This window comes from Battus philenor, unplaced genomic scaffold, assembly GCF_028537555.1.
Source record: "Battus philenor isolate CCGP_79_NKW_IND1 unplaced genomic scaffold, ilBatPhil1.0.hap1 SCAF_13, whole genome shotgun sequence".
Lineage (NCBI taxonomy): Eukaryota > Metazoa > Arthropoda > Insecta > Lepidoptera > Papilionidae > Battus > Battus philenor.
In genome coordinates this window covers 13,427,331-13,447,982 of record NW_027181675.1, presented here as the reverse complement: position 1 = coordinate 13,447,982, position 20,652 = coordinate 13,427,331, and the positions used below count along the sequence as shown (strand labels likewise).

The following is a 20,652-nucleotide window of genomic DNA, read 5'->3' as shown; positions in this document are numbered from 1 at the left end:
AAACAACAAACAACACAACTATTTAAAAATGGAAGCATAAACCACAAATCGTTTTCTTCGTATATTTGGTTTACGGTGTATTTACAGTCTGTAACAGATAAATTAATTAATTTTAAATAAAGCGTATTTATATCGATTTTTAACTGACTTTAATTGTAATACTGACATTAGACTAATATGATTTCAAAGTCGATGTAATTAATTTGATACGTCCCTAATTGAAGTTGCAATCAAAGTAGGGTGCGAGGTCGTTAACCTGAGGTTTGTATACACACGTTCTACGAAATCATTTTTAAATTTTGGTTTGATAAATGGTTTACTAAAACGAAGAGTAAACATTTCTCTTTTTCATTATTTTTACTTAAGCGGTTTACATTTATAATAATACTAGCTGATTCCGCAAACGTTTTTTTGCAAAAAAAAAATTATTAACAAATTAAAAATTAGGGTTGATTGTAGAGGGATGAAAATTTAGGGCTATAAATTAGGGTTATAAAATTTAAGGATAAAAAACAAAAAAAATTCGCCAAAAATTTAAAAAAAAATTAAGGATGAACAACCCTTATTACTTAGGGGTATGGAAAATAGATAGTAGCCGATTCTCAGACCTACTGAATAAGGATATAAAATTTGGTAAAAATCGGTCAAGCTGTTTCGGAGGAGTACGGTAACTAACATTGTGACATGGCAATTTTATATATTAGATATAATAAATTGAAAATTATGTATAATTCACTAATTAAATATTTCACTGAAATATATTATAGATTTTGTTCAACATTGCATTACTATACATTTATGACTTACATAAAAAGTTTAAATTACATTTATTTATTTAAAAAAAAAATACGTATAATAAATGGGTATTAATTTTAAATATCTGTGGATCAATATTGTACTAAAATGAAAATACATCTTTTTTCGTTTAGATTGTATTATACACGGCTTGTCAGAATAGAACAGATAACCTCTGGGACTTTACGTTCTGGGGGGAGACCACGGACCAGCGTGGAACTACTCACCCATACCCACTGGATGCAGTCAGCTTCCAACTGGTCCTATTGGAAATATAGGAAAGGTCTCTGTCCAGAGGCGGATGTCCTGCGAATGACACTGTCCAGTTTGCCGATCCGCGGTCTTCATTTCAAAACCAAAAAGCCTTAAGGGCCACGTATTCAACGGTATATGGCTTCCTAACCTAAACTTGCCAATAGGGAAGGAATTGTGAAATCTAAATAGAGAGAAAAATAGAAGGCAATGTCATGTTCATAATGAGCAACTACAAACATACGCTCGCATTCCTTAGATGTTGGAGTACAATTATACAGGAGGTTATGAAAATAAATAAATGAGGTTGGGTAAGTAATAATTCATAGATATAAAACAATGTAACTAGCGCCCAAATAATTAAAAGATACAGATGGGATAAATAAATTGATATGATATGTTTATATGATATTAATACTAAAGAAATTACATTAAGTGAAGCTTTAATAGGGATAATGAGGAGATAGTGGAGAAGAGAGAGAGGTAACGTATGAAAGGAGAAAAGAATGATAAAAGTACGAATATGTATTTGTGTGTGTGCGCGTGTGTGCGTGTGTTCGCGTGCTTGCGTGTGCGTGTGCGTGTACGTGTGCGTGTGTGTGTGCGGGTACATGTACGAGTGCGTGTGCGTTTGCGTATGCTTGTGCGTGTATGTATGTGTGTATGTGTGTGAAGTAGAAAACATTATTAAATTGTCAATGAAAAAAGTCCTTGTCGCTCCCAAGACAGAGGTCCCCAGTAACGGAGGCGTTCGTTTTCCACATCTCTGATCCCATTTCTGAGAATTTCTGAGAATTCCTGAGCTTAGTTCATTGGACCTCTTGGAGCTATTCCATGAGGTCCAAAATGAAAGACCAAATATTAAATACGAATATAATTAATGTTCTTTTAGTACTTATGTTCTCAACTGTGGAATAACGATGTAGCCTTGGCTCCTTCCGGACGCTGCATATAATCACAACGAAATTGTCTGAATTGATCAGATTAGAATGACATTGGCATGACGGCTAGACATTCGGCCGTTTTAGTACAATTTACTGTTGCATTTGCAATAGTTTTGGGAAATATATACATTTGTGTGTGTGCGTACGTGTGTGTGCGTGCGCGCGTGCGTGTTTGCGTGTGCGTGTACGTGCGCGCGCGTGCGCCTTTGTGTGTGTGGGGGGGTGTGTATGTGTGCGTGTGCGTGTGCGTATGTGTGTGTTCGTATGCGTGTGCGTGTGTGTGTGTGTGTGTGTGTGTATAATATCATCATTATCACTATGTCAGCCGATACCCGCTGCAAGACGAAGGCCTAAACTAAATATCGTCATGATGACCTGTCTTGCGGTGCCTTCGACCAGCGACTTTCCGAGACCTTAACCATGCATACATTTATTTGGTTTCACGTTTCGGGGGAGGGGGGGAATCTTCCCGATGTTCAAGATGTCTCTGGGGGGAGGACAGGGTTATGTGGGATTTCTACCCAATAAAACTTTTTCGGTGATCGCACTCTGCGTTATTCGGGAGACCGCAGCATCTCCCGATCAGAGATCATCACGCCATCTTCCCTCGCTTTGTACTATTTTGGATATCCCGTCCCAGGGTGTGGGTCTACGGTTCGCGCTACCACCGAAACATGGTGCATCACGGACCACATCGATCTACCGTTCACCTCAAAATCGCTGATAGTAGTGGGAATTTAGGGCCCCCACCCTAAACACCCGCGACTACGTAGGCCCCGTTTATGATAGTGGAGCACAATAATCGGGAGCATGTCTATGCTACGTCTATCGTCGTGGTTGCCACTCGAACCATTTAGCCCTATCGGCCGTTGGTTACAATGTGCCCCCGTCTGTTGCCACTTTGGACTTTGGTTATTCTGTGGATATTCTATGGATCCTATATTTCGTTTTCGTAGATAAGTCACTTGATTCCAAGTAACACTGTCAATTCAGGTCAACACTATTGTTGTAAATTTTCTTAACTAAGGCGATATGTCATCTTCGCATATCTAACTATACTTAGTTGATTCAATTGCATAACATTGATAACCTTCTGATTAATTGAAAGGATAATTAATTACAAGTCAAATATCACATAAGGTTATCTGCCCGACTACAAAGCAACGGAGACACGGCTAAGTGAACCTTGTTTTAATTTGAAATTATCTATTCATACACTCGCTGCATTTAGTATAAATTGTAGATCAATTAATTGCGATGAATTTAAATTATTTCGCACATGTTAATAATTTATTTGTACAAAGAAACAGGACAGGTTGAGTAAACTTCATACATTACAATGCATCGAAACTATATCTGCCTAGTCATGATGTTTTTTTTATTGTTTTTTTTTTTTAATTAAATTCTAATGACTTCTAATAAAACAGTTTAAAATAGAAACGAATTTAATTAACATATTTTAGAATAATTATTTCATTAATTGATTTAATATCTTAATTTAAGTAGAGAAATATATACGATTGCAAAATAATTAAGGAATAATAAATGGACGATCTTATGAAATAGAAGGACATGTAGCGGGTAGTTAATATGGACATACAAACATACATACACGTATTTATATATATACATACGCTTATTCATATATACTAATAATAAATACATTATCACAAATTATTGATAAATAATCTATATTTTGTTCTACAAAGTTAAGTGGTTTTTTTTCATTATTTTCCTTGTAAGTTATTCATTTTTTTTCTGCCGATGAAACCTTACTCATTCGTCAATGAAAATTTGACTCCAATTGGCCGAGTTGACCGAGCGTTTGGCGAGTCATATTTTTTCATTTAGATTAGTTGACAATGGCTACTTGACGAACACCTCGAGCGACAAAACCGCCTATTGTACCACCGCTGCATCAATTGTTTCATTTTTCCTCATATTTTGTATATACACACACACATGTATATATATATACACTCTCTTTTAAGTATGAGTTATAAAACTATATTTGTAAAGCGCAAGTTGCGTTACTATATATATATATATATATATACACTTATCGTTACTATACTTTATATATATACATATGTGTGTGTGTGTAATTCAAACTTTGTGCATTAACTATAAAGGATTGGGCTCTGTGTTTGGCACTATTCGGTGTAACATAACTCCTGAAGATGCCCCGTGGAGGGGTGAAACACGTTTTGAGTGGTTTGGTGGTGGCGGTTGTGTGATTCGCATTGTTTGCCGCATACGCATTTATCAGCGGGCTGGCGGGCGGTGCATTTCAATGCACGACTACCATTGCACGTGCGGAAGTGGCTAAATATTGGTCCTTTTCTTACTTATAAAGGATTGCCACTACTCACAAATAAGTTTTTGGATGATGGGTAGCAGCGTCTGCGTATCATAACACTACACTGCGATCTTCAACTCGCCTGCCAGGCGTGGCGATTATGGTATATCCCTTCAAAAATGTTTTTGGGCGTGGCCTTCGACTTGCAGTGGACATCTATGGGCTGAAACGATAATTTTTTTATTTATTTATTATTATCCATATAGATTTATTTATATTGTTACTTTAATGTACGGTAAAGTATAAATAAATAAATTTTGATAGTATAGTGGTTGGTTGCTTCAATACAGTTTAAACGATTTATACGAATGTAATGTCTTATGAAGATATGTGCTCTGTCTGAGGAAGACAAACTTAAACTTCCTGTAATTTAATTTGAATGACTGGAGTCCCGAATCGGGCCATATTGTTAAAAGTTTTTTTTGTTTTTAAATAGAAAAACTACTAATAATCATAGATTCTAAATATTAATTAAAATTTTGTATTTGGAACGCGCATACAACGGCATTGTTAAAACGGAAAAAAATATATCTCAGTAAAAACCGCCTCCTTTACTTAACAATATATTTATGATCATATTTTTTACTTGTACAATAAATATAATAAATAAAAAAAAATAGATATCCATAGTGTATATACAAGGCACCGTGAAAAACTGGCTGCACCAAAGTTTCGACTGCAAAAAGTCTCAAATTCATTTGTAATAAAATAAATTAATTTTTTTAATAAAATTCCGCAAAACATTTTCGATTATCATTTACAAAATTCAAAACTCACATTAATAGTAAATTTACGGAAAAAGTGCATTATTCAATAAACGATCTTTTAAATGATAAGAATCCTTGACAGTTCCGTTCGATTATTTTGGTTTTATTTAGGCTTTATCTGACAAAGTGTATATGTACATATCTGCATTGTTAAATTTTATAAAATGTTTCTTCTCTACAACTTTAACACCTTACAAAGCATATTAGAGTCAAAAATGAATAAATAACAAGTTCCGGAGCAGTTTTGTTTAGTCGAAAATAAGAAAAGAACTCTTTTAAAAGTTCCTATATTAAATGAATGAATTTTATCTTTTATCTTTATCTTTAAACAGAAGAAATATAATATATAACATAAATACAGGGTACAAGTTAGTTAATCTAAATATATTTAATAAGTTGGGGAAAAATTTTCGACTCATTTTAAATGAAAATTCTATACATATTTTCATACAAGTTTATTTACATTTAAATATAATATATAGGTGTTATTTTGCTTGTAGATTATTTGCTATTTTGTAGACAGTGTCGAGATACCATGGACTTCTGATTTAAAAAAAAAAAGAATTTTGTAAGTCCTAACTTGATTATTTATTAACACTGCTTAAAAACCTTTGAATAGACGGAAGCAGGTGAAAATCTTAAACTGTTGTTAAGTTCCCAAGGTTATAAAACTTGATAGTATTTCTCTAGTACCTACCTATGTAACTGTCTTCTTGATCGACATTGTCTTTTTTTGAAATTCGAAGAGTTGTTCTTCTGAAATGGGGTAGGCGAAGAACATCGTACATGCGACCTACAACCGTTGTAGACAAAAGGTTCTCGAGCACTACGATCTGGTAGACGCAAGGTAGGTGGACCCTTCTATTAGATGGATGACATTGACGAGGTCTCTGTAAGTTGAAAAATGCGGGCAGAGTAAAACCGGTCAGTGTAACCGTCTTCGGGAGAGGTCCATCGGTTCACATGATAATATCCAGGACACGTTTCAGTATGACAAATTTTAATTTAATTTTTTATTATGCTCTCCAGAAAATATGTATATACATGTTTGCATAATAGTAAAAGTACAATGGGCAGTCTTATCACGAGGCAATTTCTTCCAGACAACCATAGTATTGAAACAGTAGAAGGATGAATAATATATAATACATATATATATATATATATATATATATATATATATATACTTATAATGTAAATAACTATATAAATCTGACTTCGATCGCACTTGTCACAGAAAGAAACATAGGAAGAAGAAAATAAATACGAGACTAATAATAACGTAGTAGCTATAAATAAACATGAGTGATATGAATAAAATATGGTACAATGATATGAGCATGTGTCCTCTGAGTGCATTTGAATTAAGAAAGTTGTTACTCATACTGATTACCCAGGATAGTCACGCATCTTGACCGATAGACGATGAATTCATTTTTAAAATTGAAATTCCATCAATTGGTCGGTGTGATGTCATCTCTATCGAAGAACATTCATCGCTGGATATAGTGCACTTACACCTTAACGAGACAATTATAACAAAGTTGTCTTTCCATTTCGCAAGTGTACGTTCCACACTGTGCTTATTCTTCCGTGTTCTCCAATCCAGAACCAGTTTACCATCAGTCATCAATTCTTTGTTATATATGAACTTTTTTTTTCGGTTTCGGGGGGTAATCTTCTGGACGTTCAAGATGCCCTGCCTCTGGTGGGAAGGACAGGGGTATGTGGGATTCCTACCCACTAAAACCCCCCGGTCTTCCCTCGCGCCGTGCCATTTTAGATAGCCCGTCCGGGATATGCATGTATACGCTACCCCTGAAACCCTCCTGGTGCTATCACGATGGTTCGAAACCACGTCGAGCCATCGTCCGCCTCAGAGTCGCCGAAGCTTGTGGGAGTTTAGGGCCCCCACCCTAAACTCCCGCGACTCCGAAGGCCCCGTTTATGGTAGGGGAGCACCATTCAATGGAGGACCGTCGTGAAGCGCGTCCATGCGCTGACGGCGTCGTCTCCGAGCGGGATCTGTCCTCTACCGATACCATTCGGCCGCCTCCTTCTGGACCATGACGGTCTCACAGAAAGAGGCCACGACCCTCCATGTGCTATATGGACTACTTCAACTTGTCAATCATGTATTATTTTGGTTAATTTCTATAATTTAGAGCCAGCTTATGACGCCCAAAGTCAGAAACCACGTAAGTCATCACCGGTGATAAAATGTTTCTTAATAACTATGATATAATTGATGAAGAAAAATGATGATAATTCGAAAAAATATTGACTTGACTTTTTTTTAAATAAAATCTTATTATAATTGACAATATTTGTCTAGTCAGCAGTGTTTAAAAATTTGAATACTTGTATACAATATGAATGGTTATAGGTGTAAATAATTAATATGAATATTTAGCTAATTTGTTTTAAATTAAAAAATGAAACACGGTATCAAAAAAATAATCGTAGATATAATAAATAACCTAATGATAATATAATAAGAAAAAGCATTATGAGAATTATTATTACTACATATTAAAATTATTTATATTCATCCGTGCAGACATTGTACTGCCAGAAGTAACTGGCCTTCCACATTCTAAAAACAATTTCGTTCGAAATTATTGAGTACATACAATGCAATTTAAACCATAATATAAATATATAAACCATAGTCTTTGATCCCTGTTTAGTAATGGTTTATTCTTATTTGTTTTTTCATTGTTTGACTATAAATTATTATATGTTCTCAGTGAGATAGTTATAAGGTAACAACTGTAACTAATTTTATATTTCTAAACTTCTAAGTTTGTACTTTATTACTGCCTTATGTTACTGTCTATCTCCAATAAAGTAAATAGTATTGGAAAAAATAAATTATTGTAACATTCTTCAGAGTGGACAGTTTATATATGGTGATTGTAAATAGATGTAAAGTATATATACCTATAAATAATCAACCTGTATAAATTAGAACTTAGAAACAGAGATGTGCATGAGAGACAAATTAAAATGTCACTAGAGATAACACAGTGCACGACATTTTCTTTATGACTTTATCATTCATTTTCATTTGACGTGTCGTCTTCTGAGTTACCAGTCAGTGAACGGAGGTCATTTAGTTAAGTCGTCTGTGTTTATATTTGGATAGTTTTAACACATTGAACCCTGTGAAGAACTGGATCGATACCGATGTGATTATCCTTTTTTTTAAGACTCCATAAGTTTTATATTCTATTATGTTTTTGTTTATATTTATGCTGTTAATTAATATTATTTACTTATATATATAAATGTACAGTTTAAAAATATACATGTAAAATCCCTTTAAAGCCTTTTATCAAATTGTCATGCCAATAGTACTTTTTTGTTTCTAAAAATTTTGTCAAAAATGTTTATAAACATTTTTAGGTAATTATGCACATAAAACATTTATAGTGTAGCCAAGTGGTCTTTATTTCAAGAATTCTAGAAGAAACCAATTTTTAAAGGAGCTAGAAATATTTTGAACACTCTTTGTAGTTACATCTTTCAAGTTACTACTAGAATTACACTAGGATTAATGTTATGGTTCCAAACGCACCGTCTAACATACTCAAACGGAGTTTCTTATCGTCGCTTTTACAATTTTAACACAGTTATAGAGAAATGCATTTACATGCTTCATTTGTACTAAACGAAATCAAATTTTTTTGTAAAAAAAAAACCAAAGCGCATATTAATAGTGAATAGATCGGAAAATGCTTATTATTCAGTAAACTAATATTTAAATTCCAAGAATCCTTGGCAATTATGTCGCTTATTTTGCTTTCATTTAGGCAATATCTTAAAAGTGTCTGTGTATAAATCTGTGTTATTAATCTATTAAAATATGTGTTACTGTGGAGTTTCTTCCTGATGCTTTTTCACAACTACAACACATTGCTAGGCAGAGTCAAAAATAAAAAAAAGATAAATAAAATTTGAAGGCATAAGAGTTCTGTCAAAAGTTCCAGAGATAAATAAATAAATTTTATCTTTATCTTTATCACAAGTTTCTGTTTAATAAACCTCTTAAATATATTACTAGATAATTTAAAGACATTATATAAGAGTTCATTGTTATGCCGTAAACAGTTAAATATAAAAGAAGTTCTAATTTTAAATAGGTTAAATAAAAGTATAATCAGCTTCAAGTTCTAACCTTATTTATTTCGCTGTTCTTTTTCTATTTATCAATATTTCTACCGACTCTACCGTTTCTACCGTTTTCACCGTCTCTACAGTTTCTACCATTTCTACCGTCGAATATCTACCGTAAGAATATTTTCTCCACTAAACTTTACTCCGAACGAGTTATAAATTCACTACCGTGTTATTGTGTTGTATGATTATTGGATATCAGTTGTAACGAATCTTAGTTTCATTGTTAAAAACAAATGAAACGGTACAGTATCAGAATAGAATAGTAGAAATAGTAAGTACAAATAAAAGATTAATATATCACTATGATAATCACACAGGAATACGTAAAATTAAATATCGCGAAAATTTGTCACAATAGTTCTAAATTAAAATTATGTGTCATGTTTAAATTATATTCTGTACTTAAATCATGCTAAATTTTCCCTTTGTACAGTATGATAAGTAACGGGCGCCATTGGCTTATTTCAGACGGACCAATCGCAACGGTTTCAGCGGGGAACACCTAAGTTATCAACGCATGTAATAAATGCCTTTATAGCAGCTGCTTGGAGAATCCCGGGCATATATCGCTGACAGTCCGTCGGGTGTGTACGGTTGAGACGGCTTTGGAAAATAGAAATACAAAAAAAAGGCCGTAAATATCTGAATCAGTTTCAGTTTCGGTTTCAAGAAAATGGATGAACATGCCGAAGAGAATAAACCTTACGTCTACGAAAAGGTCTACGCGTCTATGTCGTTTTGGAGACAGGTACATATTTTTTTTAATTCATTATTTTCTTTTTGTTTAATCTTTCGAACTGAAGAGCGACTTAATTTTTTCTTAAATTAATAGTTCTTTTTTTTCAATTATTATTATTCATTCTAATTATTATGGTTTTAATAATAATTTACGTAATTGTTATAAATGTCGGACGCATATTAAAGAATTAAATGTATAGTAGCAGTAAAGCTATTAAGGCTTTATAAGGGAATCACAGCCTTATAGTGTTAGGGAGTAATAAAAGTCCAATTCATGTTTTAAAAGATTTAAAACCCTACAATAATCATATTTGGAAGTAAATGTGTTGTGCGTTAAATATTAAGAGATACTAAATATATTTATGACTTCATCCATCAAGTTTTTAAATCAAATCTAGAGTCAAGTGGTGGACCAATAAAAGTTCAGACTGATTGTAAATACTTTAAATCAAATTGGGCTCCTCCCATAACGTTCTCAAGTTGATTTTAAGTGAAAATTTTGAATTATGTGGAAAGAGCGTGTTGAAAAATAATTGATAATTCAAAATTAGAAAGCCGTGTTCACATTGACTAGTCGAAGTTAGCCTTTCGGAAAATACGGACGCTTAAAATTAGGGAGTTATTTCGTCATCATCATTTGAACTGAAAGATGTTTACTGCTGGACATAGACCTCCCTTATAGATTTCCAATAGGTCTGTTTTTGTGCGGCCTGCATGTAGCGTTGGCCGTAGTAGTAGTAGTAGTAGTAGTAGTAGTAGTAGTAGTAGTAGTAGTAGTAGTAGTAATAGTAGTAGTGGTAGTAGTAGTAGTAGTGGTAGTAGTAGTAGTAGTAGTAGTAGTAGTAGTAGTAGTATCAGTAGTAGTAGTGGTAGTCGTGATCATTACTCCAAAACTTCAAAGCTCCAGTGGCTACTCACTGCCACTTCAACTTGCAAATCATCAGTGCTTACTTTCGCATCTCTACGAGTCTTTCAATAACTGAATCGGTCTCTGGAGAGAAATCCAACATAGATATCCTGAGTATAGCTCTTTCACACTCTGTTAGTAAATCTATGAATACAATAGACATGTAATATAATATGTATTCCCCTTGACGTCACACTATAACTAGAAAAAGACTTAAACGATGTGATTTTTTATCTATAAGTTGCTTATGCTTTTAAGTAACTTTTTACGAAAATAAAACTTTATATAATTGTTATTGTAACTTCGCGTATTTGACAGCTAAAAACAACAAGTGTGGAAAATAAAAATAGTCGATTTTAAAAGTAAGTGATTGAAATTTTAAGAAATGTGGCGATGGATGCCTGAATGTAATATAAATGAATGCTGAAAGAATTATATAAAATATGAAGAACTAAAGAGGGAAGAAAGAGAGAAATTGTGAAGGATGAGAAATAGAGGATGAAAATAGGAAGCTTTATATTCCTGTCCAAAAAATAAGATCGAACGAAAGGCCCCAGAGAACGGGAGCAATTAAAAACAAGTGTATTAATGTTATGAACTTGAGAAGACAATTTTTATTGTAGTTTTGCAGGCGCACTGGATATTATTTATGATAATTATATTTATCTAACACGAAATTGATTTCGACTATTTTTAAACATTTAATTACTAAGTTAAGCGATCACATTGTTACATGTTTTATTCATTTTTTCCGAGGCGTTGGGATAACGGTTACTACTAATTATTCGCATAGCTGTTATTTACATATATGTTTGATAATTCCATACTTTTTAAGAGTTCAATTTAGCCAATCTTTTATCCTAAAACATTGATATGATAATAGTAAGTTATTTTTGAAAGTTTCCTCAGTTGTTATGACAGGAATATCTATTTTTATGACCAAAACGGGAAATGCTTCGGCATTCCCTTAATGCGTAACACTAATTACAATTATTTAAACTAAGACAAACAGGAAACTCAGGACAATGCATTAGTCATACTATAGCATACGTAAAGAAATACCCCGCGCGTTATGGGAGTCCCTTATCATCTATGGAACGTCATACTGATAACACTGTTTTAGGATAAATACATATTATTGTTTTCAAATAAAAGTATGTTCAAGAATAAATTTTACTAGCGGCTCGCGATATTTTTTAATGGGTTCACTTAAATATAAATAAAAAGTAGGGTTTACCATATATATTATTTGTACAGAAAATCCATTCGTCAACCTTTTTGATGAGAGAAGACCTATTCTACTATCTCGTGAAAATCAAATAACTGTCTAAGCGTTTTACTTAGACAGTCTTTTTTAATAATTCTAATTTGTATCGCTAGTGGTTTTTTTAAATATTTATTTTTCGCATAAACTAAACGCAGATAGTTGGGAGAGGGTTGCCACTATTTGATACGAATCTTTCTTCTCCCAGCTGCGAGCAATTTGCAATTTTTCTTACACAATTTTCTCTTATGGGTAAATACAGCTAAAATGTATGTATATTAACAATACAATTTGTAATACTCAATTACATATTAGTTGTTACATTATTTTATTTTAAGTCGCTGCTCAAGCGCTACAGACCGTTAAATGCCTTGAGATTTAGGACAATGTGCCGGGCCAACTCATCAAAAGATTCTACTGTAGATTTTTTCTTGAGAAGGTCCGGTAAGCTGAACGGAGGCTGAACTTAGACAGTCTTAGACCATAGTATTTCGCACAAACACTTTGATTTTATTGAACGATTTATAAAACCGCTTGGTAAGGAGAAACAGCGAAATAACTGACGAATCCGATACGTTTGCCGGCGGCGTGCGGCGCTTCTGATTAGGCCTATTTGCTATTCAAAATATTCTGTTTCATACGCCGATTTACGTTTATATTTTTCTTTGACTTTTTTTTTGTAACGCACTCTCACTGCTGTCTAAATTCCATTTGCTAATTCCGCGAATCTTATCACATGACGCTAAGCTTAAGGCATCGGACGGAGCCTTATCTTGAACTCCTACGTTACTATTCTACCGCTGCGATCGCGAGCCCTTATATCGCTTCAGCTGGGACTCCTTGAAGTCATTCCGCGTAAAGACTCCCAAAAGGGGACCCGGGTTTGGGCTAGCAGTCATCTACAATACCCGCCGCATTCTGACATAAGAGCAGATGCTTGGTCGTTTTGGTTGTTCACGACTAGACGTATTAGAAATTGTACTGGACTTCGATAGCGAAATCGCCAGCGCTCCACATGACACCTGATATACAACTAGATGTAGTAGAATAGAAGGAATTTTATTTTAAATATAACGCACTTTAAGATGAGCCACGTCGCTACCCGATATAGAAACACATAATAATGTGCTGCAATACATACATTACATTTCCATTTTCTCTATAGAAGTAATTGCTGTCAGTCCTAAGGCTTTTATAACTTCATCTGAACTTAGTTCACGGAGCGGAAGGATCCATGAACTTAAAGCCATACATACACACACACTAACCTTTATTAAATAAGAATACAACATAGTAATAATATATTAATAAATACCATAATCATAATATATTACCATAATATAATTACCTAATAATGTGATAAATATTGTTTACTTTAGTTATGTTTATCAATGGACATATTTCAACTAAAATAATAAATTCATTCTTTTTTTGAACTTGTACCATAAATCGCACAGCAATTTTTAACGCTTTTGTTATGTTTATATGAAATTAAGTTATACATAGTCCAGCCATAAGTTCTGTAACAAAGAAAATATTCAATAGTTTGTAAAAAAATAATTTTATTTTAAACTTTTATATGTGATTATGTAGAGTGAAAAAGATATATTAACTAACTAAACTAGTAATTCAAAGTGTCCACTCTTAGGTTTAAAGCACGCTTTTAAAGGGTCGGGCCATGCGTCGATGGATTTACGAACGGTTTCTTTTTGAAACTTGGTCACTGCTGCCGCCAAAGATTTTTTGAGCGACTCAATATTTGAGTGACGCTTAAAGCAGCGCATGGCCTCTTACACAGACCACAGTTTATAGTCAGAAGGGTTTAAGTCAGGACTAGCGAAGGCCATCAGCCTTATGAAGTCTGGAACATTTTGCTCAAACCAAATTTGGGAAGTGCGCGCCTTTTTACCCGTGGCTGAATTCTGTTGGAATGTCCACACTTTGTTTTTAAATAAGATGTTGTTGAAAGGTTTAACTAACGCTTCTAACGGTGTGTCCCACTCCATTTTCAGAACAAATAAATTCTTAATAAAAAATATACGTATTTAATGGAATCAGACGTTTCCTTGCGGAAGTCCATCCTAAGTAAAAAAAGCCCGCTGATAAATGCGTATGCGGCAAACAATGCGAATTACACTTTGTTTGCACGACTACCACTGCATGTGCGGAAGTGGCTAAATATTGGTTCTTTTCTTAAAAAATATACAATAATGGTGGGAAAGAAGTCTATTTTTTATCGTGGAAGCTAATATTCGAAATTCAAATTAATATTTTTTAAACGTATGTAAACAGCCAGTAACAGAATTTATGGCTAGACTAGGTAGATCGCTTTACCACTATGAATCTGTATTTAGGTATTCAAATAAATTAAAAAAAATAGTTTATCTATGGCAAAAGAATTGACTTTAGTTCCCTTTAGTAATAATTACACCTTTGAAGGAATGTGATTTATAATGTTTTTAATTTGATAACCAAGACATTAAAGGAAACCAATCATTATACGATTACAATTTAAGAGCATTTAATACAAGACAAAAAATCAGTGATTTATATTGCATGCTAAAATATTATTTATAATACTTCTTCACTTAACAGTACCGAATCTTGTTTATATAGTTAAGCAGCTCATGTCTCTTCAGACTTCTCTGTCAAAATGTGTTATAATAACATATTTTTGTACAGCAGATGTTGTAAAAATATGTGTGTAGCATCGGTAGCACTTCATCGCCATTCCTCCTGGATAAATATACTTTACAATTTTATTTTGTTTCTCTGTACTTGTTAAAGAATTTTCTTCACGTTTTTTTCTTATTTTAATTTTATAATTATCTCAATATATATATCACAATATTGTATCACTGGTCTCCGCTTTAGAATATTAAGGCTACAGAAGCCTGTCTACTGCTAGTTTAGTTACTATGAACTTAGTTAAAACAATCGCCGTTTCAGTCCATAGACGCCCACTGCAAGAAATAAGTCTACCCTGAAGATATCTATGGGGGGATATATCATATTCGCCACGCTTGGTATGCGGGTTTACGAAGGTAGTGTGGTATTATGGTACGCAGAGGACGCTGCTGCGGATCCTCTGGAAACTTGTTGGTGAGCAGTGGGGAACCTATATAACTAAAGCACAAATTGTGAATGATATAAGATTGTTTTCCCAAAATCGAACACGTGACGATCGCAAGTTCTCTACCGTTGTGTAATAGAATTTTTAAATTTCATTATATTCGTCTTAATTCACAGGCTTTGGTATCCAGCGGTGTTTGGACAATGTTCTTCTTGACTGGAATGCTGGTGGGAGCTCCCACGGTGTTCATCCCGCAGATAAGGCGAGAAGTCAATTCTACGTTCGAAGTTGACGACGAGACAGCATCCTGGCTGTGTAAGTTAAGAAACTTTATTCTTATAACACAATAACCACGTCCACTGACAAAATAGGTGGAACCAAAAAGTTCGTTTTTTTTTTCAATATTATATATATTGTTATGCTCTACCTATAGAACAGTGTTTCCCATCATTGGGCTTACGCCCCAAAGGTGAGCAGTTTGATTGTTAAGGAAGTTAATCCTAAAAGTGCACTCAACACGAGTTTAACCATTAGTAGCCTGATTTACGAAAGTGATTTTTTTTAATATTACTGTGTTTGCTTGAGGGTCTAGATGAAGGAAAAACAGATTTTTTTTTTAATTTCGTTAGAAAGAATATTATACAACAGTAAAATACACACAGCCAACCTATAAAAAAAACTAATAGTAATGTGAACATTCGGTTTAAAAGAATGGTATCAAAATTGAAACTCTAGGTTATTAAGGGTTAACTTTTTGCGTTTCAAAAAATATGTATATTTGTTACATATGGGGGCGTAAGAATATTATAAAGGTTAAAATGGGGCATGATACATAAAAGGTTCAAAAATACTGCTCTAGAACACAAGAGCTTTTTTTAATTTATAAAGACGTCATTGTTTTCTGTAAAACATTTCAACAATTTTGACCATGAAACAAACGAGATTAAAATAATGCAATTTCTACATAATTTTCTAGTTTACTGTTATTTGTAAGAAAAAAATCTCAAATTATAAATGATTTAATGACAAAAGTATTTTTCTGCTGTTGATAAAAGACATAGGCATAGTTTTCCGATCTCAAATATCTAGATAAAATTTATTTTGTTCTAAATTTAAAAATATCTATCGCGTCGCTTGTTTTCAAATACGTCGTTAAATGTGGGAATTTAATTGTAATATGGATGCGAAAATTAATCAAAAGGTTTAGTGTGGAATAATTATTTTATCGAGTACGTGAATTCTGTTTATCGAAAACGTGTTTTATACCTTGGTTGTACACATTACTATAATTGTATTATCAATTGATAATACACCCCAACACTTTTTACGCGGTGTTTTTGAAATGACATTGGAATAACACAGTTCATTTAAAACAATGAATACAATTATTTACACAAATCACTATTATTTTAATTCCAATTTTGAAAACGCTTACAGACATTTACTTATTAAGAGTTAACACATTTTATTTATATAACACGATTTTTTTTTGAGTTGAAACATGTCCCCAAATTTATCATCTGTTAGATTTATTTTTTAAACAAAAAATAATTAGGTGTGTATAGCAGGGTGGCCAAGCTCCTTGGTCACCGGAAATATTTTTCAAAATTTCAAATTTTTAGCTAGCCGATATTGAAAACCCATTTGAAAGTTAAGCAAAAAAGCATTGAAATAATTACCATAATCATATTTCTTGAAAACAAATAAATAAAAATTCAAAATATGTATATTAAATTTAAATATATATTCCAATCAAGTCAAATGATATATTGTGACGGCACTACACATATATAGGATTATATCATTTTTCAGTAATGTTTTTTAAATGCTGATAATTTAATAATCTACTGTGTTTTGATTTTAAGAAATTTTGTGCGCAATTAAACTATTCACATAACTGCAATAAATTGTTCCAAATATGAAATATATTGTCAAATAATCGAAGCCAAAAATGATCCCTCTCGCATGGTTTGCAAGCCGTAGGTTGATCCCCTAGTTTTCTGAATCGAAATAATCACAATAAAATGTGTATTTACACATATATAACTTGATCCAAAATCAAGTTTTTCGGCAATCGACAAAAGCCATTTGGTACGGTTTTGTATGCCCCAAACAGTTCTACGTAAACATTGCAGTGTTACAATTGGAAGGCGTTACTGGTATTATAAATAAATTAACAGGAGGTATCATGTACAAACTTAAATGTGATAAGCGTAAATAAAAATTATTGTATTACGGAATTCTCAGCATCGCATTTTTTATAGTTTTAGGAATATATTTTCCCTTTCTAGAGATAGGCCTCCTCTGCCAATTTCCAACAGGACTAGTAGGATGCGGCTTACATCCAGGGTCCTCTGAGGACCTCAATTAAGGCTTTTTTTATGAAACCGTTTTTGGGGCCTCTCATACCTATCCTGTCATATGTCTGTATCTTTTACTAGTTTTTCTTTTCCATCACATTCACTCTTTCATTCCTTTCAATTCCTTTTTACCTTTCATATATCACCTTTCATCCTTCGCCATACCATCAGGACACTGCAATTTTACAAGTGCTATTTTATTTTTCTATGCATTAAGACTTTAATAAAATTATAATGTGTTATAAAACTATGTTTTTTGGTTGTTTTCAGATTCCGTGTACGGTTTTGGCGCGATACCATGGGTATTGGTTGTGCCAACAGTTTCACAATATATCGGACGTCGAGTGCCTTTCATCTTGGCCAGCATTAATGCAATGCTTGTTTTCATTGTCCTCTACTTCAGCACGACCACCAAACAAATTATTATCGCGGAGATAATGCAAGGCTACTTCCAAGCCTGCGACGTAACAATTTGCATCATTATTCTATCAGAGTACACCGCACCAAAATATAGAGGTGTATTTCTAACTCTCAAGACCGCGAGTTTCTTCTGGGGTTTCTGGGCCTCAAATGCCATCGGAACCTTCTTACATTGGAAGTACATCGCCATCTTCGGTATCGTAATTTGCTGTCACACATTCACCTCCTTTTTCTGGCCCGAATCTCCACAATGGTTGGCGAGTAGAGGCCGTTTCGACGAATGTAAAAAATCATTCCGCTGGCTCAACGGCTACACCGAAGACTCCGAGATGGAATTAAAGAAATTGATTGAATCTCAGACGCAGTACTTGAAGAGACAAAGTAAAAATCATAGCAAATGCAATTTAAGCGAATACAACTCTATGGAGTTTTATAAACCTTTACTTTTAATCACTGTGTTGGTAACTCAGTACTTTTTCACTGGTAAATTTGTGAGCAGCGTCTACATATTGGATATTATAAAGAAGATCACTGGAAGCGATAGAACAGCTTACACCGGTATGTTGGTGTTGGACGGTGTCACTGTCCTCGGAGTGTATATTGGATGCGGATTGACAAAGATCTTCAATAGGCGCACCATGTATTTAGTTTCATCCGTCATGGGGTTGTTTTTCCTATTCGTTATAGCACTGTACTTATATCTAGTGAAGTTAACGTATATAGTAGAAAACAAGATATTATCTGTTGTGCTGTTGACATGTTTCTCAATTGTCATAAGCGGTGGACCCATGTGCCTTACTACAGCTCTCTACGGTGAAATAATACCACTGAAATACAAGACAAGTTTATTTTTAATAGTCGCCTGCGAGTACATGTTGTACAGCACCGGTGTATTGAAGTTGGCACCGGTGATATTCAGAGCATTCGGACTTCATGGAACGTTTTTCATGTACGGAATCATCACGGCTATTGCAACCTATATCCTATACCTATACATGCCGGAGACGAAAGACAAGACACTCCAGGAGATAGAGGAATACTTTAAAGATAAAGAACCGAAGTCATCGGCTCAGTCGAAGGAAGAAAACGAATTATTTGTTACACGCTGCTAGATGTATTAAACAACTATAAGACTGTATATATTATTAATTTTTATATAACGTAAACATTTCAAGTATTATTAAATATATTTTTAATCATTTTTCATTAATAATATATTTTTGGAAATTTTCGAACATTACGTGTTTTGTGCCAAAAACCCGTCAAAATCATGACGGAACGCATCCTTGATAAGTGAATTAAAGGATATATCACGGAGCCATCGTCCTCGACGTGGCTAAAGCGTTCGACAAAATTTAGCGTAACAGATTCGTATATAAGTTATGAAGTTCCAGTATGCCGGACTGTCTCTTGTGTATAATACGAGATTTTGGTGAATTTGATGACACACTGAACGTCAAAGATAAAAGGCTAGCCCTATTGGCCGAAAACACTTGCATTTATATTTAAAAGGAATGAATTAGTTAAATGCGACAATGCTCTTTTCGAAATGCAATCATTCCTTTCTAAATCACATTTCTCTCCTGTCCAGTGCCATGAGCCGAGAAATTCCATGTTATAAGTGGATCCTGGAGGCCAAAATAAACTTTTGCTACCTTTAAAGAAGGTTTTAAACTTAGTGCAAACGTAACTTGGACACGAGTGTAATAAAAAAACTTCGCAAAAGGACACTGCGTTGATAAACGTTGCCACAACACATGCCATTCGATACTCTTAGCGACTATCTGAACCTTTTATGCAAATTATTCTTGCAAGTGTATATCCATATATAATAGAAGCATTTTATGTGAAACAGCCATGCAATTTATTTCGCAAAAACATTACATTTAAGACAGAACCACTTCACTCCGGAAATGTGAATACTACTCAAGAAATTAAAGTAATTTTTAATTAATTATATTGCTTTTTATTTATATCCCTATCAGAAGTTTCCAGTTTGCGGAAAACACAATCGCAAGAATAAATAAGGTTTTTAAGTGTTCAAAAATAATTCGTTAAAAAAAAAATTTTTAATAATTTTCTTATATTCACTGTTTTATCTATTATATCCCCGTTTTTTTGGTGACCTCTTGTTCCTTTATAATTTTTTGGGACAGGACTTTGACTTCGCTAAGTTTTTCAATATAGTTTTATCTTTTTCTTTCATTCGTCACAATACCCAGCTTTCTATCTTCATACCTTCTATGAATCGTCTTCCATCTTTCGCCAATTTTTGTTTTATAATATTACATTTTATTTAAAATTCTCAATTGATTTTTATTTAAAATTATTTATTTTACAACTCTATCTTTTGAATAAGTCTTATTACTGTGTCACAGTTATTTTTATATACCTGTGAAGCTTTCACGTTTCATACCACTGGCCACTACGGCCATAATAATTTTAGGTAAAATCATTTTCGGGCGTTCGAAATTCAAATTCGAACGCAGATTTGAATTCAGACGTCATAAGTGATGTGATCGCTGCTATTTTGTTAGATAGGGTGAATTGTAAATAATCTTTGTACATATGTGAATTCAGTAGTAAATCAC

General features: G+C 33.5%; 1 protein-coding gene across 4 annotated transcripts in view; it reads left to right on the top strand.

Moving 5' to 3' along the window:
* Positions 1-19,986, top strand: part of LOC137933179 (facilitated trehalose transporter Tret1-1-like) — a 61,893-nt gene extending 41,907 nt beyond the window's left edge. The window contains exons 1-4 of one of the 4 annotated variants that reach the window (XM_068777008.1): positions 1,347-1,358; positions 9,768-10,047; positions 15,458-15,596; positions 17,912-19,986. In XM_068777008.1, coding sequence (XP_068633109.1) covers positions 9,973-10,047; positions 15,458-15,596; positions 17,912-19,173 — 1,476 coding nt within the window. In that variant the 5' untranslated portion in view covers positions 1,347-1,358; positions 9,768-9,972 and the 3' untranslated portion in view covers positions 19,174-19,986. Of the gene's footprint in view, positions 1-1,346; positions 1,359-8,222; positions 8,309-9,522; positions 9,571-9,767; positions 10,048-15,457; positions 15,597-17,911 lie in introns of those variants that run through there. The other 3 variants (XM_068777005.1, XM_068777007.1, XM_068777006.1) reach the window with 3 other exon arrangements.
* The last annotated feature ends 666 nt before the right edge of the window (positions 19,987-20,652 follow it).